The following is a 20104-nucleotide window of genomic DNA, read 5'->3' as shown; positions in this document are numbered from 1 at the left end:
CCTCACCCCCCCACCTCCCCATTCCCCACCCCTCCTACCGCCCCACCTCCCCACCCCCAGTGTAGATTGTACTTTGTCCAGAGCTGGTTTTGTTTGTTCTGCTAAAGACACAGCCTTAAGGTGTGACAGCTTTGTGTCATGTGGATAGCCCCATAGAAGAAAAGAGCATCCATGAACTGAAGCCAAGAGATCATAAAACTCCCTGAAGCTCAACCCATTTTCTCTTCGGATAAGAATGATTGATTAAGCCACCTTTTCTGGCTTCATGTTGGACTTAGCAAGGGAGAAGAGGGATCCTTCTAGTCTGATGTTTGCTGGCAGCTCACCCCCAGGTACTGCCAGCCTTTGTGGACCTACTAACGAAGGAAAGAGCGTCCTTTTGGAGACCTTGGGGATCCGCTGGCATGTGTGGAGGTTGGGGAACAGGCAGCCCCGTGAGCATCACTCGGAATAGAGAGCCGGCCCTTTCCATGTATCCCACGTGTCCATGTTCAGACCACAGCCCTGTCCTATGTGAAATTCATTACCTCATGGCTCATTGAGCTTCCGCTGGGTAGAAGGCCATGGTAGCATCCCAGAGCTGCACAGGTGGATGGGATCAGTTTCCTGAGAAGGGACTCAATCTGAAGTCCATGTCTCCTGGGAAGGGACTCTTAATTTGAAGTCCATGGAGTGCAATGAAGACTTCACAGATTATACCAATTTGGGAGCATATTGGTGTTTGTGGGTGACAGTCATTTATATCAAACTTTCAGTCACCCATGCCCCCAAAAGAAAACTGTTGTGTGAAGGTATGAGGACTTTGGACACAGGTAGAGCTGAACTAGTTTAGAGATATCCCCTTCTGATGCCAACAGGTGCTTCTGTAATTGAAACCTAAGAGCTCACTAATTTAAAAAAAAATTGTTTAAATCACTTCTTTACTGTTAACCCATAAAAAATATTTGATCACCTCTCCCCTGCAAAGTTGCCTTTAAATGTTTTAAGTCAACCTCAACAAGTTCAGTTCAACCCACCGTATAAAATAATTTTCACTGAATGTATTACTCAATGTAAAAAATTAGCTTGTTTCCAAGATTACAACCTGGTTGTAGTGAAACTCAAAAGGCTCAAAACATCGGTTCTTCCTGATACGCAGCCCATGAGATGTAGTATGGTTGTTAGTATTTCCTGAGTGGGAGACTACTAAGCAGATTTTATGTCTACGAAGGCCACATCAGAGGCTTCATTTTTGTTTGTTTGTTCGTTTTTATTTTTCAAAACAAGGTTTCTCTGTATAGCCCTGGATGTCCTGGAACTCACTCCGTAGACCAGGCTGGCCGCAAAGTCTGAGATCCACCTGCATCTGCCTCCCAAGTCCTGGGATTAGATGTGCACTGAGTGGTATTCCTTTGTAGTATTGGTCCTGTCCTATGCAGATAAGCACTGTCAAAAATCCGTATCTTGGTCTAGAGGTGTGATGACTGATGACGGGGAAGACGCTAGAACAGACTTCACTGGTTGTTGTTACTTGTTTGTTTGTTTGTTTGAGGTTTTTTTCCAGATTACTTTATCTACACACATTCTTAGAAATGTCTTCCCTAATATACTTTTTTTTTTTTTTTTTTTTTTTTTTGGTTTTTCGAGACAGGGTTTCTCTGTGTAGCCCTGGCTGTCCTGGAACTCACTCTGTAGACCAGGCTGGCCTTGAACTCTGAAATCTGCCTGCCTCTGCCTCCCAAGTGCTGGGATTAAAGGCGTGCGCCACCATCGCCCGACCCCCTAATACACTTTTTAATAAAATATTTTGACTTAGACTCTGTTGAGCTTCATAGACTCCTTCTGCTCCTATCCCTACTAAGTTCCTGCTGGGTCACATTTAACACTTAGCACCACATTGCACTGTGATTCCAACAGGTGAGAGCAGTTTCCAGTTCCTCCCCACACTTAGACTCCAACATTCACCTTTCACCCCCACACACCATCCAGTATGCTGTACTTGACCTAATGCCCCCGACCCCAATAACATTAAGACCTGTAAGCCACAGCCTCGAGGCATATGTGGCTTCCAGGACAGGGATTTGTTCAGAGTGCTTCATCTCAGCCCGAAAGTTCTCTGCCAGCATGACCCATATCAAAACAACATGTCAGTGTGAAGCCTAATCACCCATATAGACGGGTGGTCCGAGACCCCATTGAACACACAAATGGATTCAGTTTTTTTTTCCAGCCACAGTAAAATGGTCTGTGATGTGCTGGAGATGTGCCCAGCAAAACTGCACTTCAGTAGTGGACCAACCCTCATGTTTCCTCCTAGGTAAACATGATGTTCTTAGTTGTCATATGATACTGTATTTTTCTTCTGGTCAAGATTCCATCTTAGGTTTTAATGTATTTTCGTACCACTTATTCAGCGTTCCGTGCCAGGAGGACATTGTGAGACAGAGTACATGTGCCGCCTTACGCGTGGTTCCAAGAGAAACACCACAGCGTTTTGCTTTCTCCCGTTTCTCATGTGTGGAGCAGTGGCCGCCCAGCTGGGATATTCAAACCTTCTAGGTCTAGACAGCTAGGATGTGGACTTGTTAGGAAAGTGACTTCTCCATTGTGTTGAGTAGAAAATGAAAGGCGGGTACAGATATTGGCTTTTCTCCCACTCAGAAAAGCAGTTGCAAATATTGAAAGTCTGTTTTCAGGAAAAACCCTGTTGTTGATGCTGACATTTTCCCTGACTCATTGTACAGCTGCAGTTTGCTTTCTGGAGGGGGCACATGTGTACCAGCCCACGTGCATAAGTATATGTATTTTATTTCCTGTGAGGCCCTCTCTAAAGTATTATATAAAGTCCATGGCATGATTACGATTTGTCTATTAGGGTAAGCCCTGTATTTATTTATTAAGACAAATCCACATTCTGATCCAAATAGGATTTACGTTAAATATTATTTTACTATACAAAATTACCATCCTAAGTTTTAAATTGTCTCACTTTTGAAACAGAAACTAAGTGTTCTGATTATCGTTTGAATTAGGGTCACAGTTTGGTATATCTCAAGCTTTATGAAGAAAACTTCCCATGAATAGTGACAGTTAAGGATAATGTTTAGGGGGCAAAGGAATAACTCAGTGGGTAAGATGCTGGCTGTACCATCACAAGGACCTGGTTTCAGAGTCCCACCACCCATGGAAAAGCCAGGTACAGCACTGGGCCTCTGTAAACCCAATGCTGAGTGGGTGGTGGGGCCAGACGGGCCCTGTGATGGGGTCATTCAGCCTAGCCAATCATTGTACTCTGGGTCCATTAAGACACCCCGTCTCAAAAGCAAGACAGAGCAATAGAGGAAGACAAGTAGTGTGAACATCTGGCCTCCACATGTGACACACATGTGCATACTCACAGAAATATATTGTTTTAAAATTAACATTGTTTTAAAAGAACAGGATAACAAAGGGGAAAGAATTCCATGGATGTACCACTGTATCAATAAATACAGAAAGAATAGAAGAAATCCAAAAATCATTTTTTTTTTGTTAGAACAACTCAGCAAAATAAAATTCTGGTTTATTGTTGGACATTGTTTCACACATACATCAAACAGGCAAAAAAAAAATAAACAGCAACTTCATAGACAAAAAAAAAGGAAAAAAAATCTTTTATCTTTGGCCTTTTTTAACCATCTCATACAAACCAACTATAGTACAGCTAGGTACATACACAAAAAAAGTTACTGGAATGCTTGGAATAAGATTGTTTTTTTGTTGTTGTTTTTGCTTTTTTTACAATGTTTTTTTTTCTCCTTTGAGAGTATAATGAACATGGTCACACCACAAGTAAAGTCTGAAGTAGGACAGAAAACGCTCTGAAGGCTGGTTTGATCACCCGTTATCATTAAAAATGGCTGACCCCTAACAATATGTACAAAAATATAAAGTGTAAATAAAAAATACAAACAAATTTTCCTTTTAAAGTATTTTTAAGAAAAAAAGCAGGGCCTGGGAACTTCTGGTTCTTTTTCCTCCCATGTTGCCAATTCATGTTGTGGTTTTGGAGGGGTGATGGAGAGCACGTGTCATCTGTGGGTGGCACTGCCCGCTCTGGGCGGGGCCTGCTTCTCTACTCGAAGGTGACCACGTTTAAATTCTGAGACGGGAAGTGGAGGGTGAATAGGTCACGGTGTGTAAGGTTAGCTTTTCCTTTTGCTGTGTGTCATCCTCCTCAGTCTTCTGCTTCTTGGCGTCAACATCATCATCCTCATCATCCTCAGCTACCCGCTTGCCCGTAGGAGCCTCAGCCTCCTCATCTTCATCTCCATCCTCTTCCTCACCGTCACCTTCTTCCTCCTCCTCCTCTTCCTCCCCACCTTCTTCCTCTTCTTCATCTACCTCATTGTCAGCCTCCTGCTCCCCATTTTCCTCATTTTGAGCGTTCCCATTGGCTGGTGCATCTCTTCCGTTCTCTGCCTCCTCCACAACTTCCTTCTTCTCCTTCAAGTCCTTGGTGGTGATCTCGGAGCTGGTGTCCACTGCCGCGTCTGACATGGTGGGGCACGCCGGTGGTCCGATGCAGCGAGTGGGGAATTAATGGAGTTCGAGGACTCTGGCGAGAAAGCTGCCGGAGTCCGGGAGTCCCCGTTACAGGAGGCGGTGGGGGGCGAAGGTGGCTGCAGTGAGCACGGAGCAAGACCCAGGAACAATGCAAAGATGGCTTTTCGGAGCAGCCAGTGGGCCAAAAATCATTTTTTTTAATAAACTTCATAATGATTATCTCAGCAAAAGTCATCAGTAATGCTAAAGCCAAAGATGCCACAATGAGGCCCGGTACTTCATATGCTAACCTAAAAAAACCTGACTATACAAACACAATCACACACACATGGGTGCAGAAAACTTCCATACCCTCAGACTATCTCTATACACACTCACTGAACACAAAAACCCCAGCAAAGAAATCTGGCTCATTCCAGTGTAACTAAGACGAGAGAGAGCATCCAGTGGTGGAGTACATGGCCTCTGAGTGACTAATGGGGGAAACCATTTCTGTAGCTTTTATGAATAAACAAAACAGAATCTGAAGCTATGTGTGAGGCAGCTATCAGAAAGATCCTAATAGAACGCCTCGATTATCCTGGGCTCCTTGTGGATACCAGTACCTTGAAAAACAAAAGACTCAGTACAGGTTCAGATTTCAGAAGATAGAAGAACTTGGGAGTCAAAGGAAGGAAGATCTCTGAGTTTAGGGCCAGCCTGGTCTACATCGCGAGTTATTGGATCACCAGAGCTACATAGCGAGACTTGTCTGGGATTGGGGGTTGGGATACGGAACACACCGAAGACACATGGCAGCCAGGCCCTAGATGGCCAGTGTCAATCTTCCTATAAAAGAAAGAAAAGAAAGAAAGAAAGAAAGAAAGAAAGAAAGAAAGAAAGAAAGAAAGAAAGAAAGAAAGAAAGAAAGAAAGAAGCTAGGACACAAGGATTCACAGCAGGTCTAAAAGAAGTGCAGCATAGCATAAAACCTTACCTCACTTTGCACATGAGCTCAGGGGGAAGACGTACACTAATTTGCATTTTGGAGAAGAGTCCTTGCCTCTGCAACAGGCTGGTCACACACTCTGGGGACTGGTGGCAGCTGTAGATACTTTTGAGTAGAACCTCAGGAGAACAATGTTAGGACAGCAGCCAACAGTGGAATAGAAAGTGTGTACTAGACACTCGGGAACAGCACGGGAGCTCCCGCATCTGCCAAAGGCACCATGGTGACGGGACAGCTTTGTTTTCAGCAGATTCATAATTAAATATTTATAAGCAAAAGACCATAGTATCTGCAACTTGCAAATGATTTAGCAGAGAAAGAAGGAATACTGCACACGTGGTGAGAAAGTAACAATGAATTGAGAGCACTGAAGAGATGGCTCAGTGGTTAAGAGTCCTGGCTGCTCTTGCAAAGGACCCAGGTTTGGTTTCAGGACACAAGGGGCGGTTCACGACCATAACTCCAGTGCCCTCTTCTGCCTTGAGGGCAGTTGGCACGTACGTGCGGGTGCACACACGCATGCAGGCAAAACATAGGCATAAAATAAATCTTATAGTGAATTTAGGCAAATAGTGCATAGCCTTGTACTGTTCTTGCAAATTTTTACAGATTTTTGTTAGATAACATTTTTTAATGTACATTTTTATTTCTGTGTAGGTGTGCTTGTGTTGTTGGTGCACGTGCCACAGTGCACTTATAGAAGCCAGAGGGCAGAGGGCAGATGGGAACTGATTCTGTGACACTGTTCCCAAGATGGAAGATTCTCTTCTTAGGCTTGTAGCAACACCTTTATCTCCTGAGCCATCCTGGCCACCCCCAGGGGTCATTTTGTTTTGTTTTTGGGGTTTTTTTTTTATATTCTTAATTTTTAAATTTTTACTTATTTGTTTGTTTCTTTTGATCTTTTGAGACAGGGATTCTCTGTAGCCCTGGATAACCTGGAACTCTGTAGATCAGGCTAGTTTCAAACTCAGACTTCTGTCTCCCAAGTGCTAGGATGAGTCATGTGTGCCACCACCACCTGGCTAATATTCTTAATTTTTAAATTCCATCCACTTATTGTGTGTGTGAGTGTGTGTGTGTTGGCATGGACCAACATAGTCCATGTGGAAAGGTCAGAGAACAGCTTTCAGGAGTCAGTTATTTTCTATCAGGAAGGTCCTGGGGATTGAACTCAGGTCCTCAGGCTTGGCAGCAAGCACCATTACCTTCTGAGCCAGCTCACTTGCCCGACTGTAAGTTCTTTAAGAAGAATGAGACCTAAGAGTTCTGAAGAGGGGCAGAATCAGTGAATTGCAGTTGGTGGTCTTGTACAGACATTGAAGCTACCCGTCATTCAGCTGGACTTCCATGCCGTCTGAGTCACTGCTTCTAAGGTGTTGCCAGTCTCTGACCCTCTGGCCCTAACTTCTTTTATTGGGGATAAATAAATATATAACAACATCTAACTTGTGCTTTCTGCTGAAAACCAGGTCTCTGAGCAGGAAATGGATGAAGTGATAGCACGCAGCACTTACCAGGAAAGCAAAGAAGCCAACTCCTCGCCTGGCCTAGGTATGATGGCACATTCTGTTTATCACTGAGAGAAGGTTCTCATTATGTTCGCCCCTGGGTACTCCCCAAGCAGTAACATGGCGTTCTCTGTAATCACTAGGGCTAGAGACAGTTGCTGACAGAGTCTACACTGTCTTTTGGTTCCTTCTTTTGATTTCTGCAGTTATTCAATGTGTTTCATTAAAGGTCTAATCATGCATGCTGCTTGTATGACTTTCAGATAATTTGAAAAAGTAAGTTAACAGCCATTCATGAATCTTCATGACTCGTTTGAAATACATAGGTAAGGGATATTTGACACGAGGAGATGAGTGATTTAGTAATACAGAATATTATCCATCCAAATGCTGAGATTTCTCTATATGGATTTAGAAGTTTCAGTAAAAACCACCTCCAGTCTGCTGCTGGAGGCAGAAAAAATTCTTGAGTTTTTCTCCTTCTGTGGAAATTTTCAGGCAGGGAAGGACTGTAGATCTCCTCGGTGTTTCTTATTAATTCAAAGCATTGTATTGAGTTTTAAAACAGTTTCCTTAGTGTGGAAACCTACGAAGAATTCTATAGCTCACTTGGCTAGAGACCTCTCTGCCATTCAGATTGATACCCTGGAGGAAAAGCAGCTTGGAGATATGGGTTACCGGATGTCAGAGGAAAAGGAACGGGATTTGGGAGAGCCGTGAAATCCTTGATGATTTGCATCCATAATTAATATATTTAAAGTGGACTTGGCCATAATAGGCTCTTTATTCAGCCTGAACGCTGGGTTCTCTTCATCCCAACATCTCTACTTGATCAGGTGGCAAAGATTTTTTTTTAAAAAAAAAGCCGGAATTCTCATGCCCTAAATCTCTTTTGCCGGTGACATGTAATTTAAAGTCTGCAGGCTGAGCTCTTCACCCGTCAGCTAAAAAGTAAAATCGGCATCCCATCACTTCCCTACCTCTTTCATGAGTCTCTTGGATGGGGTTCACTGGTTCATTCATCCTTCTGGCCATTCACCAAACGTGGCTTAGGTACTTAGCAGACAGCAGGTGCAGTGTGCAGGCAACCCCCTTGCTCTAGGGGGTGGCTGCCCAGTGGAAACAGGGAGATGTGGAGATCTACCCACCATTAGACTGTCCGGTCAGATAGAAGACTCGGTGGGACTGAAGAGGAAGCATCAGAGCCAGGGTTGTGCCACCTGAGCAGAGTCTCAAGGGAGGGTAGTGGGGGGAGGTAGAATAGGAAAGAGTAGAGAGTCCCAGGTAGACTAGATACAGGGGTGGCTACCCAGGAAGACTGCGTGCACACATCTACCTATGCATATAACTCATTAGTAGCTCTCAGGCAGAGGACAGTTGTGTTGAAGATGCAGTGCCCCTCCTTGTTTTTGATGGTCTCTATGATCCTGCTTGCCACTTGAGCGTCATCACATTAACCATTTTGCAAATCCCTCCCACACAGGTACCCCCTTGAAGAGTCCCTCTCTTGCCAAAAAGGTGAGTCAAAATGCATTTGGGGACCCACCCACACCAATTTTCAGGAACCTCTCCGTCAAGCCACAAACCCCAGCCTGAAAAACCTACAATAGTTGAATCCCACTTTATACAAGGAAGTGGCAACCACACCAGTTTGAAAGCAGACACCCAAAGGCGTGCTTTTTCCTAATAAGTATTCATCCAAGAAAAGATCAGCACAGAAAAGAAAAGGCCCCAAGCCTTTCGAACTACTCACTTCATAATAAAGGCAGCCAGGGCTCCAGGGAGCCCAGCGCTGTGAGGACACTGGGCGTTCCTCAGTCCCACCAACGTGGGATTCAGACAGGATAACCCCATCCCATCCCACCACCAGGCGGTTCATCAGTTGGGCTGTAAGATTAGACTATTTTCCTTTCTTCTCTCTCTCCTTGCAGTGGTTTTTGCCTTTTGTTTTGCTGAGATCATTGATAGTTGTAGGAGCTGGAGAGATGGCTCAGCGGTTAAGAGATAGAAACTGTTCTACCAGAGGACCTGGGTTCAATTCCCAGGACCCACATGACAGCTCACAACTGTCTATAACTCCAGTTCCAGGGGATCCAAGACATACGTGCAAGCAAAACACCAATAAAACAAGCCAGATAAATAAAACTATTGTAGGTTTTTCTGATCCTTGCTAAAATGTGCCTCCACCTCATCTAAAAACAGTATCTGGCCCATGTTTTGATGTATTGATGTGGCTTTATCCATCCTACAGGAAACAGAGATGGGTGGTCACGAGTACAGCTATTATCAGTGATCAGGGATTAGAACATAGTACCCTGAGAAATTGGGAAGTCATTAATGTTGCTTTACTCCTCTCTGGTGTATCTCCCTAAACTCAAGCATTTTCTTCTCCAACAGGACTCACTCCTCTCCGAATCTGAGCTCTCCCAGTACTTTGTCCATGATGGCCAGGGCTCCCTGTCAGATTTTGTGGTGGCTGGCTCTGAGGATGAGGACCACCCTGGAAGTGGCTATGACACCTCGGAGGATGGCAACCTGCTTCCCATCCCCTCTGGTGAGCAGGAGAGCTCCAGGGGACCCCAGACTTAGCAGTACAATAAGTAATTAGTTCCTCCATCCCTGTGGGAAGTCTCTGGGGTCTGCCTTGCCCAGGACAGCAAGGAGAGAGAGCTGGGAACCATGTGCCTAGCTCAGTAGAGGCAGCATCTACTCTTGGTCATGATCATGCAACAGTGAGTTGCTGGACACACATTCTAGTACCAAAGGTGCAGGCGGCTAATCCAGGCACCCTTTACATGCCAGTTACAGTATATCACCTTGAGTTTCCTGGCATCAAATCAAAGTGGGCAACCCAAGGCGCTCACAATTGAGGGAATCCTGGGCAGATTCCAGTTCTCTTCCCTCACTAGGCTCTAAGCTGAATTCTTCTTAGAAAACAGTAAGTTTGAAAAGTGCGGCTGTGAGAAGCACTGTTAGCAAAAGGTCGCTTCTGCTCAAGAATCCTCAAGTCTCTGCCCGAATGACATCATCTGACATGAACGCATTGAGCTCTCAGACTTCTGCTGTCAAAGGTCCCTTCCCTTTTCATTTCCAGTGTTTGAGTTTCAGAGGGGCAGGCGATGGCAGACTCAGGGGGGCCACAGTAGGCTGTGCAAATGGCAAGCCTGTACTTTGCACCATAGTATGAACAGAAGCACACGAAAGATTTGCAGAGCCGTATACATGCCATGCCTCAAAGATGCCCTTTACCTTGAGAAGTAGACAGCTTAGGATGCTACGCCCCTTTGCGTAGGGACCTCTGGTGATGAGAACACAGGTGTGAGGGACATGTTATCCGGGTTACCTGGTAGAGAGGAGTTCTTTGCATCAGCATTTAGGTGGAACCCAGGCCCCAACAACTTGGGAGACAAAATGAAGCTTAACTATAAATTTTCCATCTCTAGACAGCACGCTGTTCAAGTTAAATAACCTAGAGTTGGTTTTCGTGGGTGGTCTTAAGGTGAGAAGATGGCTCGGTGGGTAAAACACCTGAAGCACAAATGTGAGGGTGGATTTGGATCCTAGAAGCCACGGAAAGGCAGAAATCAGTAATCCTGGTACAGCGAGATGAAAGGCATACAGAAGAATCCTTGGGTGCTGTCAAGTCCGCTAGCCTGCCATATGTAATAGCAAAAACCAGGAGATCCTGTCTCAAGCAAGGTGGAAGGCAAGGACAGACACACAAGGTTGTGCTCCAGCCTCTGCCCATGTCATAACCATGTGCCTCCCAACACACAAAGATGTGCCTGTGCAGATATATGTATCAATATGTCTATCTGTGTGTATAAAATTAAAGGCGGGGTGGGACAAAGAAAAAGAGAAACAATAGACTGGCTGCCCATGCTGTTTGAAGCACAAGAAGCCATATTCTTTTCGTGGATATCCAGGGGCCATAGGTCGTGCCTAGCATGTTGAATTGAGAAGTGCTTATTTATAGTGTCAGGATTGGTTCTGTCCAGTGGCTGGACAAGGCAGACTTTACCCTTAATGAAGAGGGAGTGCTTGCAGGAGCAGGCACTGGGATTTATTTCATTAAGGTTACAAAGTCAGGCCAGATTAGAAACTTGTGCTTTGTCTGATTCTTCTCTCTCCACCCCTTGCAGCTCACAAGGAGACAGGCAAAGCCAGGGCTAACAGCCTCGTGACACTTGGAAGCCAGAGGTCCTCTGGGCTCTTACACAAGCAGGTGACAGTTGCCAGGCAAGCCAGTCTCCCTGGAAGCCCACAAGTCCTCAGGAACCCCCTTCTCCGCCAGAGGAGGGTGCGTTGCTATGACAGCAATGATGGCAGCGACTATGAGGACTTCGATGGTGAGGGGGACTGCGTGTCCCTCCCGGGAGTCCTCCCAGGTCCCAGCAGGCCTCTGGTAGAAGATGACACTAGGCTTGCCTTGACAACCTCTTCCAAAAGTGTTGACGTGAACAAGCAGGAGGAACGACTCCAGAAACCACTGGTCAGCAAGGCCTGCTCGGTGCCTCTCCTTGGCAGCTCACTGGACTCAGAGCACAGCATCCATGATGGAACAGCGGGTACCCCTCCCAAGGCAGCCAGCCTGCCAGGCTCTGTAGAAACCCCCAAGAATGGTCCCGGAGGTTCCAGGAGGAAGGAAATGTCAGGGTCAAGAAGTTCACCAAAGCTGGAATACAGAGTCCCTGCAGACGCCCAGAGCCCAAGGAGCCCAGAGAACCGTACCTCACCACCACTGAAGAATGAAAGTCTGGTGTCCAGACACAAGCCTGTGGCCAGGATCAGCCCACACTACAAGAGATCTGATGCTGAGGAGGCCTCAAGTGGAACAGCCAATGGACCGTGTGCTCAGAACTTGAAAGTCCAGGCGTCTTCCATGAAAGATCCAGTCACCGGCCATCAGCCAAGTGGAACTGCAGAGAAGGTAGCTGACTCACTTTTCTGACTGTTAGGTTTGAATATTGTGGGATGACGACAGAGCACTTTGTAAGACGCAGGGTAACCTGGGAGAAAGGCTATGACTGAAGGATTATCAACAGTCATTTAGTGGGTGTCCGTTCCTACGGTGGCAGGCTGTTTGTCATGAGATCACTCAGCCAAAGTGTGTGTCCTCACTCCCTTCGCAGGGCACCGGGCCAACGGTGGTGATGGGAAGGCATTGTGGAGCAGGGGGGTCCAGAGGGGAAGGAGGGGGAGTAAAGCCCTGGGCCTGGAGCCAACTCACAGACTAGTTGGCACAATTTGAGTGATAACATAGACAAGTCATTGAGCCTTCCTGAGCCTTGATTCTCTGGGCTGTAGGGCAGGGGATTGCTATCTGTGTTGATTGGCTGAGGGGCATGACCAGCTGATGTTAACCATCACTCTCTCCAGCTAATGAGGTGTGGGGGGGTCCTTGATTACTTTCAAGATCCCTATAGGAATCCGGTGTGATCAGAGCTACATAGACCCCTCTGGTGTGGCCGCACACACCTGTGATCCAGGTGGAGGCAGGAGGATTGATGAGTTTTAGGCTAGCTCAGGTTAGCTCCGGCTACATAATGAAACCCTGTCTCAATAAAAGAAAAAAGAAGCTAAGGTACTGTGGCGCCAAATAACAGGGCTGTGTTCACTTCAGACTTACAGTACACCAAGCTGAATGCAAGTTCACTGACACTAGTAATTGTCTGAATGTTAGTTATCTCATTGTTCACTGAATTTTTTCAGCATATCTCTTCTCTAGCAAAGAAGGAAAAAAGAAAATGTTTAGTCTCTGAGCAAAGAATCTGAGATGACCTTTAAGGCCATATTAATGAAGATAGTTTATTGGAACTGAAAGTGGATGTGTAAATACATTCATAAAATCTGTATGAGGTAGAAGTCTGGTTTTGTTACCCTCATGCTTTCATATCTTCCCCCCTCCTCAAAAATGATGTTCACCTCCAGGCAGCTCCTGCTTTATAGTGCATGCAATCGGTGGGTGTGTTCTTTCCTTTCAGAATGTATCGTCAGGTCAGGAGACGTAGTTCAGCAGGACAGAGCTAGCTCAGGACATATGCTCGCACACAGCTCTGGGTTCGCTCCCCAGCACCCTGCCCCCCCCCCCGCCCCACATACACACAAGCTCACCATCAAGGTTGAGACGACCGAGAAGGCCAGATCAGGGTTTTTCATTCTTGACGACTCACATGTATTTTTAAAAAGTTCTTGCCAGATGTGGTGTCACATTCCAGTCATTCAGAAATGTAGCCTGATCGTTGGACAGGGATACAAATGACATCCTTTGTCAACACAAATGCACAGATATACACAGAGGGTGGGAGGGAGAGGTTTGTATATTTTTAAATTGTATGCAGTGTGTGCATATTCTCTCTCTCTCTCTCTCTCTCTCTCTCTCTCTCTCATCATCATCATCATCATCATCATCATCACACATCCCAAGCTGTAAGCCCAGTAGTCAGAGGCCAATTTGAAGGAGTCAGTTCTCTCCTGTCACCATGTAGAGCCCAAGGATCAAACTGAGGTCATCCGTCTTAGAGACAAGTGCTTTTACCATCCTGGCCTGAGATTTAATAGTTTTGAAATATTTGCAGTAAGAACTTTTGGGTGGCTGGAGAGGTAGCTTCATCACTAAGAGCACTGGGTCCTCTTCCAGAGGACCCCAGGCTCAGTTCCCAGCACCATGACAGCTTATAACCATCTGTAAGTTCATTCTCAGAGGGTCTGATGTCCTGCTCTAGCTTCTGAGGGCATGAGGCTCACAGACATGCATTCAGACAAACACTCATACACGTAAAAATAAATAAAACCTTTTTAAATGGGGGTAGGGGAGGACGGTGATGGGGGATGCCTTCAATCCCCATACCCAGGAGGCAGAGGCAAGCAGAACTCTTGAGTTCAAGGCCAGCCTAGTCTATAGAGCAAGTCCCAGGACAGCCAGGGCTACCCACCAAGAAGCCCCGTCACGAAAGACCAAAAGTAAATAAATCTTAAATACATTTTTAAAAGTGGGGTGGGTTTGAACAATACCTTTATCTAAAATGTTTTTGTCATTAAAAATTTTAGTTCTGAAGTGTGACTTTTATGACAGAGAGAGTAGATAGAGTGTGTCGCTCTCTGTAAGGCATCCTCGGGTAGGAAAAGCTGAAAACCAAAGTCAACGGCTATCCTCATTTAATCAGCTTGTCTTTAAAACTTCTCAGATTCAGCAAGTGTTCTCCATTGTTTCTATACAGCACTTTGCTAAAAATTTGTGATGTGGTGGTGGTGGTGGTGGTGTGTGTGTGCCTGTGCATGTGTGTGGTATACATAAGTATGCACTCCTACGAACGTATGCAGAAGTCAGAGGAGGATATCACGCCTGCTATGCTATGCTATGCTATGCTATGCTATGCTATGCTATGCTATGCTGTCTGCCTTATTCCTCTGAGACGGGGTCTCTTGCTAAACTGGAACATACTGGTTTTTAGCTAAGTAAGCACCAGTGAATGCTGGGGCTATAGGCAAGAACACTATACCTTTCTACAATGGCTGCCACACCTTGCTACTTGGGTGCTGGGGTTTAGGTCCTCATGTGTGCACAGCAAGCAGGCTTCCTGAGCCTTCTCCCCAGTCCAAGTCAGTACTTTATATTAAGGTGAAATTCTTCTTAATGGAAAATTAACTATTTTAAAATATGCAGCTCAGGGGCATTTCCCACTCCCACCTCTGTCCACTCTTCTGGGCTTTTCTGTTTCATTTCCCTGAGAAAAAGACAGCAATTTAACTGAGTTAAGCGCTTGCTTCCCTTGGTCTGTGACTGACACTTGAAGAATGAGTTTGAACAAGAGTTGTGAAAGACGCCTTACACTTCACCCCCTCTTCTGCTGCCGCCTTTGGGCCACTTTATGACACACTGACTCGGTGGATTAATTTTAAATGAATACAACTGGACTTTTTAGTGAGTTTGAAGTTTGTTTTTGTGCTGAGCATTCTGTAGTTGAAAGGAAAATAAAGTGATTGACACTTGGCCTACAGGAAATCCTGCAGTACCACACACTGGTCTCATTTCTCCCAGTTTACCCTCTTCCTCGCTCTCAAACTCAGGAGTTGATTTTACAATCTTGGCTATCCTTACTAACTCTCAGAAGGCACCGCCCACCTACAGAACCCTTACCTGCTGTTTTTATAACTATCCTCATTTAATCAGCTTGTCTTTAAAACTTCCGAGATTCAGCAAGTCTTTTTTCATATCCCCATATGAAAGTTGAAAGACCTGAGGCTTAGGGATGAGGTCCCAAGCCCAGCCCGGATCGGCCAGCTCTCAACCCGATTTTCCTCTATTGACGATGCTGTCTAAGGATGCAGAAACCCTGAAAAACTATTAACATGGTTTCTGCTTCTCATTGTGCCAGGAACTTCGGGGAAATCCCACCCCGGGGGACAGCTCTGTCCCCACCAACTGTGGACCAGCCAGTACCCCATGCCACCCAAACACTGGACTCCCCACAGAGAACCCGCAGGGAGCTGCACCAGAGTGCGGGCCACACCCTGGGACTGGTAAGACTACGTTCTTGTTGGTTTCATTGAGAGAAAGGGAAACACGTATCCTAAGAAAAGTATTACAAGAAGATAATTTTGAGGAGGGAAGAAAAACCAGTATTTAGATGTTGACATGAAATCGCTGTCCTTGATCACTATGCTTACAACCCACCCAGCCCCTGGCCCGCCCCATCACTTTGCTTAGACCCCGCCCCGCCCATGCCCCCACCCCATGCTTAGACCCTCATGTGCATCCCCCACGTTGAGTGCATCCATGTTTGATCTTCATTTTGTGACACAGATAAGACATAAGAAATGGAGTTTTTTTCCTCCTCAGAATCTCCATACTGTGCTTATATGAAATCAAGCACACGGACAAGTGGCAGTAAAAACCTCCACAAGGAAAAGTAAAAACTAAATAAGTAATAACGTGGGGGAAATTACCTAAGCATGATGAGAGACGGACCGATGGCATAGAAGCAGAAATCATGGCTACTTACAGCTTGAAGTGTTTTTTAAGTCAAGCTGAATTGACTCACTCTGCTGCTTTCTCAGCGGAAGGAGAAAGTTTTCTTAGTGGCTGGTAATTACTGTAATAGCGTGAGAGCCCCTTAAGGGTTGGAGATCTGTGTGTGGTAATAGAAAAATGAGATAGCTCTCTCGTTGAGGCAGTCCCATAAATTATTACATTTTATTTATTTAGTGTGTGTGTGTGTGTGTGTGTGTGTGTGTGTGTGTAGATGTGCATGTGTACATATGTGTGTGCATATGTGTGGTATATGTCTGTGTGTGTCTCTGTGTGTGTGTGTGTGTGTCTATGTGCCCCTGCACATATGTCAAGGTGACAGAACAAATTTCCCATACTCAGTTCTCTCTGGGAGATTGAACTCAGATCTGAAGACTGACAGTAGGTGTCTTCACCTACTGAGCCACCTCACCAGCTCAGGGATGTACTACAATTTTAAAATTTGGAACTGTAGAATATCCACCCCGGGCATCTTTTGAGACAAAATCTCATGTTATAGCCTACATTGACCTGGATCTTGTGAGCTCCCTGCCTCAGGCAGTTCTAGGTGCTTGACTCACAGGCACATCACCGCACTTATCTTCTTCTTCTTCTTTTTTTTTTTTTTTAGTTTTTTGAGACAGGGTTTCTCTCTGTGTAGCCCTGGCTGTCCTGGAACTCACTCTGTAGACCAGGCTGGCCTCGAACTCATAAATCCGCCTGCCTCTGCCTCCCAAGTGCTGGGATTAAAGGCGCCGCACCTATCTTCTATCTACATCCTGTTGACTATCGAGAGAAAAAATGCGGACACCTCCCCCCCCCCCCATAGCGCACCACAGCGCCTTGTTCCTCAGGCCATGATGAGTCCATTACCATTATTTTCTGTTCCATCTTTCAAGTTCAGTTCACAAGCATTCACTATTGAATAAACAGTAAAGGACAATTTTTATTAGAAAGTTAAGTGTGTTAACTTCAATGGGGTTCCATGAGGTTCAGGATGTCATCTTTCAAAGTAGCCTTCGTTTGAGACCAGAGCCTATGTACATTTCCAAGAGGGTTCATTCTGCAGAATGATTCTCTGGACGTTCTCCTGGGACCCACATGACCCTCAGAATTGAAGAGCAGCAAAGGGATTACTTTATCATCAGAACCAATCTCTTCCTTATTTGAAACAATGCAGAAAACATTCAGCCTATCCTGAACTACTCAAGGAATTATTCTAGACAGCTTAATTTTCCTAGTCTTGGGGGTTTTATGTCTTGAGGAAGTGCTTATGCAGGTAAGCTCTTTGGATCAGAGAGGCATTTACTCTTCCAGCCCCAGAGCCAAAGAAAAGACACGTACTCTGTGTTCTCTAGTACTTTCTACCTGTTCTGTCTCGATTCCAACCCACTGCAGGTGTTTGTCCTCTCTGGACTTCCCACTAGTAATAAGTCTTGGAGAAAGAAGCAACTAATAAATACCAGTGCCAGGAACTGATGATGTTTAATATGTAATAATACACATGCTATATTTAGTGTATAAATAACCTTAAAACATACTGTGCTGGTTATCAAGTTCTTGCATGCAAGGAGCCTGAGAGGGTTGGAGTGGTGGTGCTCTGGCGCCCTCTAGGGCTTTGGAGGTATACCTCCAGTGTTTGCCCCACGTGTTAAATTACCCGACTCCTACAATACTTAGTGCCTCTCTGTCTTTTTGTGTTGTTTCCATTCTTTCTCAGTTAAAAGGGCCAGCAAAGACCTTGACTATTGGGCATGGCCTTTCGTCCTCCTAGTTTTATTACAAATGGGTTAACTACTCTCCAGTGTACGGGAAAGGTATTCTTCAAAATCTAACTTTTTGGGGGGAACACATAATTGATAAAAACCTTAACCTTAAACAAAAAAAGTTTGCCTTTTGGGCTCCTGAGATGGCTCTGCAGGTAAAGGTGCTTGCTGCCAAGCCTGAAGACTTTCAATTCATCCCCCAGAACCCGCATGGTAGGAGAGAACTGGCGGCCATAGGGTGACCTCTGACCTCTATATATGTACGGTGGAACCATGTGTCCTTGTGCCCACAAATCTACATGCATAATATATAGATACTAATTTTTAAAAATCCTGCTTCTTAGAAAACTTCTACAAATGATACCAGGCAGGTAGCACGTAGGCATCATGCTCAGGCCAGGTCCAAGTCTAAGCCCTGACAAAGGCAGTGACTCAGGGACGGTCACTCAAACCCTCAGTGGCCTGCCTCACGGGCTTGATCTGAGACATCCGTGGGGCTTCAGTGTGCACTGTTCCAAGCACTGTCTAGTTACACAGTATGCAGTATGTGTATGAGCATAGGTGATTTTCCTAAGAATAATCACATATGAGTCTATATGCCTAGCATATGTATAGGCACATACGATTTTCCTGAGATGGTTTTCAAAAATGAATAAAGATCGATTCACCCTTGTCCACAGGAACATGGCCACCTGATTATAGCTTCACTGCCAATGAAGGCTGACCTACAGCCCAAGCAGCCAATGAGGGCTGACCTACAGCCCAGGCGGCTATGGCTTGTTCTCTTTGTTGGCCACTCTTAAAACCAGGTGCAGGGGCAAAAGCCTCCAAGGACTCTTTAGAACTGCGGTTAAAAAAAAAAGAAGAAGTAGAAAAAAAAGCCCTGGAAAGGTGTGTGTGGAGAGCCACTGTTTGTCACTAGCTCTATAATGAATGCAGGGGTATATATTATAAAAATTAGGAAGACTTTTTTGTGTGACCCAACTAAGAAGGAGATTTTAAAGTTACCAGAGCCCCCTGAGGAAATCTGTTGTTATTCTTTGTGTCCTGTTGGCCCTGTTGTGTGCACATCAGCCTTTCTTTTCTCAGTATGGTACCTAACATACTTTTTAGCCTCGGATGGGGACAACAGTAGTCAAGCAGCTACTGTGGCAACAGTGTTCCTGCATGACAGGTGTGGCCTGGCAGGTCATGCCAAGCCCCGGTGACTCAGCTACACTGCAGCCTGCTCTAGAAAGCTGCACCTGCGCCCCAGAAGCCTCCCACACCCCGACATCACGAGTAGTCAAGGCTAATTGGGCCTTCTACCCTGGGGATGTTCCCATTAGTGGACCTTTGGTGGAGGATCCAAATGAAGCATTATTATGAAAGGCAGTACAAGGGCTGCCTCCAGATAACTTCATCTCCCTCAGATAAAAGCCTCTGCAGGGGCTGGGGATGGTGGAGCACTTTCCTAGGACACATGAAGCCTTGGGTTGAATTCCCAGCGTCACATACATTGGTTGTAGTGGCTTACACTTATGATTTGAGCACTTAAGAAGAGGATTAGGATCTCAAGGTCATCCTCTGGTATATAGGGACTTCAAGATTAGCCTGGGGTACATGAGAACCTGCCTCAAATACTAAACAAACAAACCATTGAAGATACACACTTTGTAGTAACTCAGATCACTAGTAAAAATTGCAGAAAATTTTGCCTGTTCGTGAATGTTTAGTTAGCAAATCTGTAAGTGTTAAATGGCCTGTAGCAGCCAGAGACATAGCTCAGTGGGTTAGATCCCTGAGCCCACATGGTGAAAGGACAGAACAGACTCCTACAAGTTGTCGTCTGACCTACACACAAACACACACACACACACACACACATGCAGTCACATTCACATACACACACGCACACAGAGTAAGTAGCCTTCAAGTCTCTTCCTCTTGTCACACTGCTTCTCCTGTATTTGGTGTCATCAGAAGCAAGAATGCTCTGCTTGAGAGTTCAATAGTTGAACAGAGAACAACATCTGGATCAGCAGGTATTCCTGACAGCATCTGGTCTTCCCCAGCAGCCCCGGGTAGTTCTGTGCCATCTCCATGGGCGTCTTGATGAACCAGCTTTGTTATTGCCACACGCTCCACACGGAGGCCACAGGGTTCAGGTTTAGCCAAGCACAGGCTGTGGAACAAATCCTGGCTCTGCCACCTGTGAACTGTAGGCTCGAACATGTTGCCTCATTGCTCAGTGACTCCCTTCCTCGTTCTTTCAGTGCACAGGCCTCACCCACCTCCCATTACTGGGAGGAAAATTAACTGTGTG

General features: G+C 45.6%; 1 protein-coding gene and 1 pseudogene across 1 annotated transcript in view; one reads left to right on the top strand and one right to left on the bottom strand.

The window, feature by feature from the left end:
- Pdzd2 (PDZ domain containing 2) overlaps window positions 1-20104 on the top strand; it is a 139186-nt gene that overhangs the window by 101413 nt on the left and 17669 nt on the right. The window contains exons 14-18 of the mRNA XM_028767529.1: window positions 6985-7066; window positions 8507-8541; window positions 9421-9577; window positions 11166-11953; window positions 15402-15546. Coding sequence (XP_028623362.1) covers window positions 6985-7066; window positions 8507-8541; window positions 9421-9577; window positions 11166-11953; window positions 15402-15546 — 1207 coding nt within the window. The remainder of the gene's footprint in view (window positions 1-6984; window positions 7067-8506; window positions 8542-9420; window positions 9578-11165; window positions 11954-15401; window positions 15547-20104) is intronic.
- LOC114621326 lies at window positions 4180-4599 on the bottom strand (annotated as a pseudogene).

Source organism: Grammomys surdaster, unplaced genomic scaffold (assembly GCF_004785775.1).
Source record: "Grammomys surdaster isolate TR1022 unplaced genomic scaffold, NIH_TR_1.0 174, whole genome shotgun sequence".
In the NCBI taxonomy this organism is placed as follows: Eukaryota; Metazoa; Chordata; class Mammalia; order Rodentia; family Muridae; genus Grammomys; species Grammomys surdaster.
This window is presented reverse-complemented; position numbering and strand designations above follow the sequence as displayed.